Source organism: Lissotriton vulgaris, chromosome 2_1 (genome assembly GCF_964263255.1).
Source record: "Lissotriton vulgaris chromosome 2_1, aLisVul1.2, whole genome shotgun sequence".
NCBI lineage: Eukaryota > Metazoa > Chordata > Amphibia > Caudata > Salamandridae > Lissotriton > Lissotriton vulgaris.
In genome coordinates this window covers 1,620,271,561-1,620,285,616 of record NC_141687.1, presented here as the reverse complement: position 1 = coordinate 1,620,285,616, position 14,056 = coordinate 1,620,271,561, and the positions used below count along the sequence as shown (strand labels likewise).

At 45.0% G+C, this 14,056-nt stretch overlaps 1 protein-coding gene across 12 annotated transcripts in view; it reads right to left on the bottom strand.

Annotated features, from left to right (window-relative positions):
• Window positions 1-7,926: 7,926 nt before the first annotated feature.
• EYA3 (EYA transcriptional coactivator and phosphatase 3) overlaps window positions 7,927-14,056 on the bottom strand; it is a 1,455,294-nt gene continuing 1,449,164 nt past the window's right edge. For all 12 annotated transcript variants that reach the window (XM_086957503.1, XM_086957498.1, XM_086957496.1 and 9 more), the window contains one exon: window positions 7,927-9,115. In XM_086957503.1, coding sequence (XP_086813629.1) covers window positions 9,035-9,115 — 81 coding nt within the window. In that variant the 3' untranslated portion in view covers window positions 7,927-9,034. The remainder of the gene's footprint in view (window positions 9,116-14,056) is intronic.

The following is a 14,056-nucleotide window of genomic DNA, read 5'->3' as shown; positions in this document are numbered from 1 at the left end:
CAAATTCTTTGCCAGCCTATCTGAGTTAATGTTTTCTCCTAACAACGAGAATAACTCTTGAGAAACAAGCGCACAGCGTTCCCTGAACTTTGATTTCGGCCTTCAGTTTTGATACACAGAACTTCTAAAATTTGGAACTATTTTTTACGACAACGAAATTATTTTTTCTCAATACCAAAATATTTCCTTTTTTTGGCACAGAGTAATCTGCTTAATGTAGAACTATTCTTAGATAACAAGATTTTTATTTTTTGATACCTAGAGACAATATTTAAACTTAGCCTCTAGCACATGTACAGTATTATATAAATCTGTGATGAAATGGTCTCGACCTTCTCTTCTGTATTAAGAGCCATTTCATAAATGTAATTTCGTGAATCATTCAGCCAGCATTTCAAATGTAAAACTATATACATTTGAATGATACCACTGCTTAGAAAACGTACAGTACAATACTCATTTTTCGTGTACAAACCATTTCAAATGCATTTTTATGTATTTTTGGGGTGGGATTGTAAACACATGCTTAGAAATGTTATAACTGCTTAGTATTTAGTAAAGATGGACATTCTACGTGGAGTGGGTGTTGTAACGTATCTATGGCTCTAGTGTAATTTTCCCGATTCATGTCCTTATATAGGTATAACTTATCATATCCTTATTTAGGCACAGTCAATGCAGTCCAAATACGGCATGGCTACTTCCACTAAGCTCCTAGAGTACAACGAGTTCTTGAAGACAACCAGCCTTCAGCAGTACGGGACTTCCCCCTGCTTCAGTATTGATTTGTCCCAGAACTCCTGGAGCGTGTATAGAACTTAGAGTTCTTAGTGACGTTATTATGTCCACCCTTACGTCAAACTCGGCACCTTCCAGGTATAAATATACCCACATCTGCCCTAGCAAACACACAGTGGTTTGGAGCAGATCAACTAACTACTTGCCCGACGCCCTGTTGTAGCGAGTGCTGAAGGAAGCAGACCCTCCAGATGACGCACAGAGAGACGCTGTCTTTTCTCCGGCCGAGAAATCCAGCTTCAGCGTTTACCTTCTACCCTTGCGGGTTACTGGGAGATCGAGTCCTGAGAGAGAGATACAAGACCTCCTTCATTCTATAACCAAGGTACAGAGCTGATTAGAACTTAGGCAACTCCTCACTTACTTCTTCCCTCGTACTAGACTTAGGTTAGATACACCGGGGTAGGCGTATTTTAGACGCACCAGCCGAGTACTTTTAGTCATTATTTATCATTGTATGTATTTTATCTATTTTAAGTATTTTATGGCTTAGAAACCATATAAATGCTTTTACAGTATTATTTAATATTACTCCTTTTACTGTACGCACTTTACTTCATAGCAAGTATTACGATTGTAGCAATTAACTTCTCTTGCATGAGAAAAGACGGCTCAACCTTTTTATTGAAAACGCCCGTCTCCCTATTTCTCTGCAAAAACCCTGGTGAAACGAAGCATGCACGATTGAATGAGTGAAATAGCCATCTATTGTTTCAGCGCCTCTGAAGATATATTTTTTATTCTTGGGGAACAAAGTTGTCATGTTATATGGTTGTCAGAAACTAATCCCTTCTTATTTATTCGAGAAAGTTTCTAGTGACCTCTGAGCTAGCTGGCATTCACAATTAAGTCTAACATATTCAATAGAGACCTAGTCGACTTCAGTCCTACGTCTAAACTATCGTTTATGTTATTCCAATGCGCAGAGCCTATTGGGAATATAGGAACTACACTACAGTGGCTCTGTGACCGGTCCCTCGACCTCCCACGCGACCGGGACCTCGAACGGCATGGAGCCAACTGCCGGGCCGCGAGAAGCTATCGGGACCACTCCTGCAAAGACTTCGGATTTATGGTATTGCAGTCTGAGCACGACTTGGGGTCGTGGTCGCGCTCCAAGCAAAACAGGCACACGCGGTGCGGATCCGTCACCGACATTATCCGGCTGCAGGAGCTGCAAGCCTTGAAACTGGGCATCCCTGACTAGCACCAGGAGTCGAAGACTCAAAAACGGTGTCGACAAAGGTCATCCAAAAAATGACTGAAGGTACGGCTCTCTCCGGATCTGCGCTGGCTGGCGCTGATAAAAAGAGAGCTGGCGTGCAATGGCAGCGTCTAAGTAGCTGCCACGACGTCATCCCGGAGACCACGACGACAACAACAAATGCGGAGGCTGACCGACGACAACGACAAACGCGGAGGCTGACCGACGCCACCTTTCGACACGCAGGGGTACCGCTGACAAAATACTTTCCGGATCCAGGATGACACCTAGGGGTAATTCGAAGGTAAGGAATCTAAACCTAATTGTCTTTCAGATTTGGGTTGCCTGGTGCAGGGTGATGGTGGCAGGCAATTGTTCTATTCAAAGTGTGCTGGGCTTGGACCGGGTTCCCAGTAGGACATCAGTTACCTGTCTTGTTGTCAAGACAAGGAGACAACAGGCTGCAGGACCTATATCAAGATATGTCTTGACCACCACTGAAGGGAGCTGAAGACCCAGGATCTCAGCTGCCCTTCACATCACCATAGCATATAATGCTCCCTCCTCCATAGCCACGATAGAGGGCGAAAGCAGGCTAGAATCATCTGGAGAGGTATTGAGTCTGTTTCCTCACCAAATTCCTCAAAGCAGTCCATTTCTTGGTAAGGCTGGTCTTGTGAAGGGTCTAGCAACTCCTTCCAATCTTCCTCCATTCCTAGCTCGTCCGAATACGGCTAAGGAAATGACCTAGGACCTAAGGGTTCTGTCTGTGCCAGTATCGGCTTCAGTAGGTTCTGATCCAGCTGATCAGGGATTAGAATGGGGCTAGTGCTGCCGAGGGGCACTAGCGCCGTTGGGAGTCTTGGTGTCGGCGCTGAGAAAGGTCAAAATGCCACAACCGGCATCAGGCTGGATCTATGTGTGGGTGGGTGGGTGGGTGAGGAGGGTGTCATCAGTGAAAGCTGCCCGATTGAGACCCCTCCGAGCCTCCTGGGCCAAAAAGCATGCCGGTAGAATAAGGACGCCCAAAAATGAGGCACATGGCGTCATAAAAGTCTTTAAGCTGAGCGGTGGTCGCTTTGACTCCCGGAAAGGGGAGGAAACAGAGCCAACCAAGGCACCTCAGAAGAACAAGGCCTAGAAAGTCGAGACTCCTCTATCGCGTAGGCTTGTGTTTTTTTTGTGATTCTTACCTTACTGACTCAGCAACTTCGAATGGGAGGATGAAGACTTGGGACTCCTGGAGCGGTGCCGAGATCTCCCTCTCAACCAAGGCCGTAAACGTGACATCAGAGGAGAGTGATGTGGTGTGCAAGCAACTTTAGGGACTGCTCCCTCAATCCTTTCAGAGCCATTGTCGGACAGTCTGAGCATGACTGAGTCAAGTTCAAGTTCAGGAATTTGTATAGCGCACTACTCACCCAGAGGGTCTCAAGGCGCTTGAGGGAGGGTGGGTGCATTACTTATCGAATAGCCAGGTTTTTAGTTGCTTTCTGAAGGAGAGGTGGTTCTGTGTAAGTCGGAGGTGAGTGGGGAGAGAATTCCAGGTTTTGGCCGCTAAGTAGGAGAAGGATCTTCCACCCATGGTGGATCTGTGGATGTGCGGAATTGCGGCGAGGGCTTGATTGGATGATCGTAGTTGGCGGGTGGGAGTTTAGAAGGACAGTCATGTGTTGAGGCATTCGGGTCCTAGGTCGTAGAGGGCCTTGTGTGCGTGGGTGAGGAGACGGTACGTTATTCTCTTGTTGACGGGTAGCCAGTGGAGATCCTTCAGGTGACCGGAAATGTGAGCATGACGAGGAATGTCCAGTATGAGTCTGGCTGAGGCGTTTTGGATGCGTTGGAGTTTTTTCTGTAGTTTGGCTGTGGTCCCGGCGTAAAGGGTATTTCCATAATCCAGACGGCTGGTGACCAGTGCGTGGGTGACTGTCTTTCTTGTTTCGGTGGGGATCCAGCTGAAGATTTTTTTGAGCATGCGTAGGATGTTGAAGCATGAAGATGAGACGGCGTTGACTTGTCTGGTCATCGAGAGGGAGGAGTCTAGGATGGAGCCTAGGTTGCGTGCGTGATCTGTGGGTATGGGTGCTGTACCCAGGGCCGGTGGCCACCATGAGTCGTCCCAGGCAGAGGGGGATGATCCTACGATGAGGACTTCGGTTTTGTCCGAGTTAAGTTTTAAACGGCTGTTCTTCATCCATTCGGCTACTTCTTTCATTCCTTCGTGTAGATTGGTTTTGGCGGTGTTTGGGTCTTTGGTGAGGGAGAGGATCAGCTGGGTGTCGTCTGTGTATGAAATGATGTTGAGGTTGTGTTGGCGCGCAATGGATGCGAGGGGACTCATGTATACGTTGAAGAGGGTGGGGCTGAGTGAAGATCCTTGTGGTACACCACAGATGACTTCGGTGGCCTCTGATTTGAATGGGGGAGGCGGACTCTCTGGGTTCTTCCGGCGAGGAACGAGATGATCCAATCCAAAGCTTTTCCTTGTATTACGACGTTGTTGAGGCGTTGTATGAGTGTGCTGTGACATACTGTGTCGAAGGCGGCAGAGAGGTCGAGTAGGATGAGGGCAACTGTTTCTCCGTTGTCCAGTAGCGCTCGGATGTCGTCTGTAGCTGCGATGAGGGCGGTTTCGGTGCTGTGTTTGGCTCGGAAGCCGGACAGTGAAGGGTCGAGGGAATTGTTGGATTCGAGGAAGGCGGCGAGCTGACTATTGACAGCTTTCTCAATGACTTTGGCAGGGAATGGGAGGAGTGAGATGGGGCGGTAGTTCTTAAGTTCAGAGGGGTCTGCTGTGGGTTTCTTCAGAAGGGCGCGGAGTTCGGCATGTTTCCAGCTTTCCGGGAAGGTAGCGGAGTTGAAGGAACAGTTGATGACATTGCGGAGATGGGGTGCGATGATGGAGTCTGCTTTGTTGAAGATGTGGTGGGGACATGGGTCGGTTGGCGATCCTGAGTGAATGGAGTTCATCAGGCGGATGGTGTCTTCAGTGGTGATTGGGTTCCAGGCGAAAAGGTTGTGAGTGTTGTTTTGGTTCGGGGGTGGGTGGAGTGGGTTGTTCATCGGACTGGTTTGCAAAGCCGTTATGAATGTTGGCGATTTTGTTGTGAAAGAAAGAGGATAAAGAGTCGCAGAGGTCTTGGGAGGGAGTGATGTCGTTGGTGCCGGCGGTGGGGTTAGTAAATTCTTTGACGATGTTGAATAGTTCCTTGCTGTTGTGGACGTTGTTGTCGAGTCGATCCTTGAATGCTGATTTTTTGGTGGATCGGATCAATTGGTGGTGTTTGCGGGTGGCGTCCTTGAAGGTGGTCAGGTTGTCAGAGGTAGGGTTTTTTCTCCAGGTTTTCTCGAGGGTACAACATAGCTTCTTGGATTTTTTAAGGTCATCGTTGAACCAGGAGGCCTTTTTGCTACCTTGTTTGATCTGATGGTTTTTCAAGGGTGCTAATACGTCGGCGCTGTGGGTGATCCATTGTGTGAGTTTGGTGGCAGCTTGGTTTGGGTCTGATGGTATGGCAGGAGGGTGTTGATTTAGCGATGTGAGGAGTTGGTCGGTGGTGATTTTGTTCCAGTTTCTTCGAGGAATAGGTTGTGGGGGGTTGTGGGTCGTGGTCTTTTTGTAGCTGAAGTGAACGCAGTTGTGGTCTGTCCAATGGAGAGCTGTGGTGTGATCAAAGGAAATGTGTATGCTGGAGTTGAAGATAGGGTCCAGCGTGTGTCCGGCGAGGTGGGTGGGGGTGTCAACAAGTTTTTTGAGTCCGAGATTGGCCAGGTTGTCCAGAAGGGTGGTGGTGTTGCTGTCGTTATTCTTTTCCAGGTGGAAGTTGAGGTCTCCCAGTAGAATGTAGTTCTCGGAGGAGAGGGCATGTGGGCTGATGAAGTCGGTGATGTCTTCGTTGAATTGTGTGCGGGTTCCTGGTGGTCTGTAGATGAGGGTGCCTCTAAGTGTGGTCCTGGGGTCGGTGTGGCTGGAAAGGAAGGTGTTCGGCTGTCGTGAGGTTATCGTCGGAGCTGGTCGTGATTCGGATGGTGTTCTTATGGACGATAGCGATGCCTCCTCCTGTTTGGTTGGTGCGGTCTTTTCGGATGAGTTGTGGTTGCACTCAATGCACCAGAGGTAAACCAAGTGTGGATCCATCACAGACATGGTGCAGTGACAAACGCCTCACGGTTTGAAACCAGAAGTCTCCTTAGACATGATGGAAAACACACACAAAAAATGGGTCCAACAAAATGTTGAAAAAAGCCTGTCAAAAAGTGACAAGAGGGTAGCTGTCTTAACGGATTTGCACTGGCGGGCGCAGAAAGAAAAGAACGGACATCAACACATCTAGGTGGTGCCTATGTAGGTGACGTGGTTGTCAATTGCGCAGACTACGCCGACGTCAAGCGGATCCAGCCAATGCCACTTACAAGCAATGTACCTATGTGGTGCCCATATAGGTGACACAGATGGCAATGGCACAGACTACGCCTACATCAAGCAGAATCGACCAACACCAACTACTGGTGAGCAGGGTTATTATTGCTTGAAGAAAAATCTTCTGGATCCACACGGATGCCTGGAATATTCAATGGGAGGGAACCTGCCGCTAAATGTGTATTAGATACTATATTATTGAGGTTTATTACTATTAGGTATGGACCCAAATTTGGCACCACTGCACAAATCCTGCCTGTAATGGTAAATTATTGTTGGCCCGACTGACTGTAATCTGGAAAACAAATCCTTATTGTAAATGTTTGTGCCCATGTTTATTAAGACAACGGGGCAACAATAATTACAACAAGTGGGGTCCTTATCCGGCTTTAGCAAAACCGAGACGTGGACTCCATCATTGAATGTGTAACTTTTCCTGTTTCTTCGATATAGCTGAAATTCTTGTTCAATGGATCGGATACTAAATCTTGGAATGCTTTACAGAAAATCACTGAACGCTAATAAGGACCAGGTGATTCATTACAGGGTGACCCTCTAACTGTGAGTGTGACCTCAAATGGGGAAACGGGAGTCTCAAGCCCTTAAATGATATTTAGTAATAGGGAGGCAATGGTATATTGTGCTACTGTATCCAGTAATTGACTGTTTAAAAAGGAGTAATAGCTAAAAAAAAATTGATGGAGAATCCCCGAGAATTTCTGCACTTATAACAATGTAAAAAAGCGCATACTTTGAGGCTGGACAGGGAGGTACAAACGAGTAGCACATTTACCCATAAACCCATACACACATTCACCCAAACTCAAATTCAACCCACTCACTCTTTTTAAGAGATTTAATAGTACTGCATGTCACTTTAGAATGCTTCATCTCACCTTAACATTCCCATGTTCAACTATGCACCCATTTACCATCCAATCCACTGAAATTCACACCTACCTACTCAAACCGCCCTTGGTCAACCAAAATTAATTTACCCGAGGTTAACCTAACAATTCATACTAGCATTCACCCAGTTAATCATTTACCTGCCCAATCGCCTACCATCACCCACCCACTGAACTATTAAAGTCTTGCATCTACTGACATCCATTCTCAGCCGACCCCCATCCACCCATCCATCCATTTATAAGTACATTCACTACCCAAAGGGCACAACTATTGGTTCAGTCAATTCTTGTTAGGGCCAGGAGCAGGTTTTCATTCTGGCACCATCTGACTGAACTTTACAGACTCGTGAAATTTTAGGGATTTTTGACAGCAGATGGCATTTGAGAAGGAGGTGAAGATTAAGACGTTCAAGACCCAACACATAGGGCACAAAAGGAAAAAACTAAGGAGGTAGAAAAAGAAAGCAAAATACCTGCCAGCCGGTGACAAAGATTTCTATGTAAAATATATATTAAACTACAAACTGTGGCAACACTTAAATCAAAGTGTTGCCAATAAAGCATTTGTAAATTGAGCTAAAGAAGGCTAAGCATTTGGTTAAAATGAGATTTTATTCACAGGAGTAAATAATAGCATTTCACAGAAACGGCCTCAAGATTTGAAACTGACCTGGTGGTGCAAGACGCTGAGAGGTAGTGTTTGTGAGAACAAGTACACAAAGGCGTTTCCAGAATGTCACTGGTCCAATTAGACCACCTTCAATGCATGACCAAAGCACTGGAAGTCTACATGGACCGAAGAAAATGGGTACCAGGAGGAGTCAATCATTATGCTGGATCACCTCAGCACAGTAAGGATGCTGGCTAAACTGAAATGTTATCTTTGTTGGCAGACTCCGGTTACACACATTCTTACTTCAGTCGAAGCAGTTTACAATTGTGGTCAGAATCAATGTGATGGGTGCAAAGCACTGTAACAAGTGGATGTGCTTTGCTTTGAACGCAGAGGTTAGTTTGCCAGTTCAACGGACAGCAGCCTTATTCCAAGACAGTTGCACCATTTCCTTTTCAAGTGTGGAAAGCATTTGTTCTTTTTTAATTAGGATCTTCCTGCTTATGATATGAGCACTGGCAGTAAACCAACTGGGGCTAACATGGAACAACCTGGCTGTACAAAGAGAATGGTCTAGGCATTAGCATAAACACTCAAACTAATATAAAAAAATACAATTATGAGCATTTGTCAATAAACTTGATCGCATGTTTTGGGCTCAGCCTTTAGGTTAAAGGTTAGCATTTTCTCTGGTTACTGTGCAACAGTATCTAGGGAGTATGCTTGCATTTCATTATCCAAGTGAGGAATGTTGAAGGTAGCATAAGTCCAGAGTGTAGTGAATGCCGTATTGTCAGTAGTGAGATGATTCTAGGACATTGTTTTAAGTCTCTTCCATAATTTTGTGGATGCTCTGTACAACGGAAATACCTTTCTTTGAGAAAAACAAAGTATTTACTGCAGCACTGTATCTTCTGCAGCATTGTCCATAAAACAGATTTCTAGCAAAAAGTGTCAAAGGGGCTGTCTAGCCACAATGTATTGTTTCAGAAACCAATCTGTTTTCGCCTTTGTAAACTGTCCTTGTGCTCAGAAGCACATGCACAACTCCTTCCTGTAAGGACTTAGGGCTGACTATCTGCCCCTCTTCACAGGAAGTCCATCTCCAGTGCTTGGTAAAGAGATTCCAAATCTCCATGGTTCGCTATCCTCCAGAAAGGCATATTGTGCTAAAAAAAAAAAATAAGGAAACATATCGTCATCAACACAGTCATATCTATCAAATAGCAGCTTGTACCCAATAATTATTTTTAATATGCATTTTTATATCAATTACATAAAATGATAGCCATAACATATTTAACTAATTTTTAATTACTGAAAAGAAGTGACGGATAGAGGAATATGATGCAGGTATAAATGTCCATTTAATACTGATTCCAATTCAGACAAGTAATAGTGACAATAGTGGACCATATACTCCTACATTTGTTATTCTATTCAATTTATTCCACAGTCACAGGAACTAAGAAGGATTGGTTGCTTTTCAATGAAATGTTGGAATTAAAACGGTAATCCAGTCTGTTGTAAAAAATAAATTTACAGTTAAGTTTAAGCCTTATTGATGCCCAGTAAAACACAACAAACCTGCTACCTGGGATGGCCTAATACATTTTCCAACATATGCCCTAACCCTCAGATATATTTAGCACCAAAAGTCTTTCAAGTATAGGCATGCCCATATCATATGGTCCCAATCCCCTATGTTTATATTTGATCCGTTCCACAAAAACAATGACGAAATGCACACCAACGTTTATCTTGTTTGATAAATATCACTTTTATCCTTTTGTAAGTTTATTCCTTTCTTTGCGTGCAGCCCGAAAAATATGGTTGTGCCTTCCAACCAGCGGTTAATAAATCTCTCAGAGGTGGAGCGTATCTAACACTCCTTGACGGACGCACAGCGAGTTCCTTTAAACAAACGATGACTCTGTTTAGTTCAAAATAAATCTGTGTGTTTATTTTTCTTCAATCCTTCAATATTCAGAACGTTTCGAATATGAATTCGCAACCACATATGCGACACATAAATGCCTGTCCAATTTTACAAATGCTGCAGTTTGCCAAAAAGCCTTTTCTTCCTGCAGCACGGCGGACACATTTAAAAAACATCCTTCATCCAATGCATTTCGGGCGCATTCTCAGCCCTTCGTCAGGGATTTAACTGCAAGTATTAAAAGTAACATCATTACCTCGTGAAACATACTGTTGTAATTCTCAGTGCATATAAAAACGTTACTCATATCTATGTGACCCCAGTCCTTATTAAACGGTTTCCCTCTATTAACACAGTACATTATGTGTCGATTTGACCAAACGGTTTCCACCACAATGTTCGTCAATCTATGACCTCTACCCGGTGGATTCCCCTCTTCTATGTTCTAACATGAACCCTTATAAATAGATTAAGGGTTCATGTTAGAACATAGAAGAGGGGAATCCACCGGGTAGAGGTCATAGATTGACGAACATTGTGGTGGAAACCGTTTGGTCAAATCGACACATAATGTACTGTGTTAATAGAGGGAAACCGTTTAATAAGGACTGGGGTCACATAGATATGAGTAACGTTTTTATATGCACTGAGAATTACAACAGTATGTTTCACGAGGTAATGATGTTACTTTTAATACTTGCAGTTAAATCCCTGACGAAGGGCTGAGAATGCGCCCGAAATGCATTGGATGAAGGATGTTTTTTAAATGTGTCCGCCGTGCTGCAGGAAGAAAAGGCTTTTTGGCAAACTGCAGTATATTTGATCCGTGCCATTTGTTAGAGATGTAGTTATTAAATCTTTCTAAAAAAAAATCAAGGTTACAGTATAACATCCATCTTATAAACAACTGCACCCTTCCCAAGTTTGATCCTTTAAATTTTCAAAACCTAAATGTGCTTATTTCGCTCCACATATAAGATGAAATATTAATTCTTTTATCCATGCAGCTTTGAAATATTAGGTTCAGTGTGGTGGGCTTATAACTAATTAGGCATTTATATGATTTACTAATCCCAGTAATATTTTTTCTGGGCACACAGCTTGTCTGTTTTTTTTCTAATGCACAATGAATTTCATCTAACAAGCAAGTTATACCACTGGCTAGCTGTCGAAACGTGAGCCTCACCATCTTCACCGTTGCTTCTGTAATTGTGAAATTCCTACGTGATCAATTTGCTTTCTATGACCTCTTTAATGCTTATTAAATTATGCTTCGCCAGCATTGAGACCCGGGAGTGGGTCTTAATTGGAAAAACTGTAATGCAGTCTGTTAATTTTACATTGGCACAGATTCAAGGAATTCTTAAACTGCTGAATAAAACAATTCAATTTTTAATTATTTCAACCTTCTACTTAACTTAGGATTTCTAGGGGTGGATATGAATAATACTGTGTAGCTTAGGTAATCAATTTCAAAGATTTCCTCTAACAATTAAACTACCAATCTGGAGTAGAGTGTACCGGCTTTGTTTATTGCACTGAAATGTCTGTATAGTAAAGCTCTGCGTTAACAGCTAAACATCCTTATTCTTTAGGACGCTGTAGTTTAGACTAAATTGAGGATCTTTGCCTACCTACTTAAAGTTCGAGATAATGCTGTTTGCAAATAACATGGTAGAGCAGTGAAAATAAATAAAAATAAAGCGAGAATTTAAATTTTTATGACTGACACTTATCCGATGATTAAGATGGGTAACTTTTTCCACCCAGCTAGAAGTTTTTATTTATTTATTTATTTATGCAATTTGTACAGCGCGCAAATACCCTTGGGTGTCTCGGCGCTACGGACTAGGCTGAGGAAGGCAGGCAGGATGGCTATTATTTGAAAAGCCAGGTCTTCAGCTGTCTGCGGAGAGTGGGGCTGGTCTTCAGATGAAGAGGGAGGGAATTCCATAATTTGGTCGTCGCAACCGTGAATGTTCTGTCACCCCAGGACACTTTTTTTGTGCGGGGGACGATCAGTAGATTTGCTGCTGAAGATCGTAAGGATCTGATGGGGTTGCAAGGGCAGAGGGTTTTCCTTAGAAACTCCGGTCCAATGCCATAAATTGCCTCAGAAGCAATACAGAGGGCCTTGAACTTGACTCTGCTTCTGATGGGCAGCCAATGGAGCTGTTGTACCACCCTGGAGATTGGTTTAAATTTAGGGGAGGCTGTCAGAAGTCTGGTGGCTGCGTTCTGCACTAGTTGTAGCTTGTTTAAGACCTTTTCTTGGGCATTGGTAAGTTGGCCGTTACAGTAATCTACTCTGGACATGACAAGTGTACTGATGCACAAGTTACTACTTGTGTAACGATATATCTGTAAGAGACATTAGTTAGTGATAGATTCCTTACCTTAGAATATCCCCAGGCGTCAGACTGGATCAGGAAACTTTTGCGTTGCAATACGCCTGCGTGTCGGTAGGCGTTGTCCGCGGCTCCGCTTCTGTCGTCGTCGCCGGAGTACTTAGACGCCGCCCTCGTGCGCTGACGTCAGTTCTTATACACAGCTTTTCCGCGCCAGATACGCAGAGCCATGATAGAACCAACAATGGTGCCATGAACCTAGGGCCCTGAAAGGGATGACCTTAACCCTAGATATCGGTTCGCAGAAGGGGGAGGATGGGTGGGTCGGTAAGGAATCTTTCACTAACTGATGTCACTTACAGGTATATCTTTACACAAGTAGTACCTTGTGCATCTGAAAGAGACACGTTAGCGATAGATTCCTTACCTTAGAATAGATACCCCAGCAAGACCAACCCCGGTAGAGGGTCTGCGAACCAATAATCACACCAGAAACTCCTGGAGGACGGAACGGCCAAAGAAGCCATTCCTCCGGACTTGGCTGTCCAGGCAGTAGTGTCTTGCGAACGTGTCCAGCGAGGCCTAAATAGCTGCCTGACAAATGTCCTGCAGGGGAACTCCTCGGCCCAGGGCAGTAGTAGTTGCCGTGGCCCGAGTGGAGTGGGCCCTCAGCCCAACTGGAGGTTCCTTCTTAGCCAGGGAGTAACACGCATGGATGCACATCATGATACACTGAGAGATGGTCCGCTTGTGCACTGCCCATCCTTTCTTAGCACCCACGTAACCAACAAAGAGTTGGTCATCCACCCGGAACTGGCGTTTGTGATCCAGAAAGTAAGAGCGCAGGTTTTGGGTACAGACGGTGGAGCCTCTCTTCCTCTTTAGAAGGATGCGGAGGCGGAAAGAAGGTGGGCAAGGTGATGGACTGCCCGATGTGGAAGGCTGTGACTACCTTGGGCAGGAAAGAGGGTTTTGTCTGCAACACAACCTTGTCCGGAATGACAGAAAGGAAAGGAGGTTTAGAGGAAAGAGCCTGGAGCTCACTCTCCTGGCAGAGGTGATGGCAACCAGGAAAGCAGTCTTAAGGGTAAGAAGACGTAAAGGACAATTATGAAGCTCAAGTAAGTTAGAACCAGGTTCAAGTCCCACTGGGGCATCATGAAAGGAACAGGAGGGAACATATGAGTGATGCCCTTTAAGAATCTGTTTACAATGGGGGACTTGAACAAACAAGGCTGATCAGGTAGCCTTAAGAAGGCTGAAAGGGAAGAAAGATAGCCTTTGATAGTGCCCAGAGCAGATACCTGCTGGGCAAGAGAAAGAAGGAAGAGGAGAACCTCAGAGGAGGGGCATTGAGAGGATCCACAGCCTTTGCTGTGCACTATGCCACAAATCTGTTCCACCTGCAGGCGTATACCGACTTTGTGGAAGGACGCCTGGCTGCCAGAATGACATCACAGACTTCAGGAGGCAGGTCAAACGGCCTCAACTGTCGCCGCTCCATCTACAAGCTTGGAGGTGGAGACTGGACAGGTTCGGGTGGAGGACCGTCCCCTGCTGCTGCGACAGAAGATCCTCCTGAAGAGGCAGACAAATTGGGGGAGTGACTGACATACTGAGTAGCTCGGGATACCAGTACCTTCGCGCCCAGTCCGGAGCCACCAGGATGACTTGGGCCCGGTCGCGCTTGATTTACTTCAGCACTCTGGGCAGAAGTGGTAAAGGAGGAAAGGCGTACAACAGACCGCAACTCCACTCGCGTCGAAAAGCGTCCCCGAGCGAGTGCCGCCTTGGAAATTCCAACGCACAAACTGATGACATTG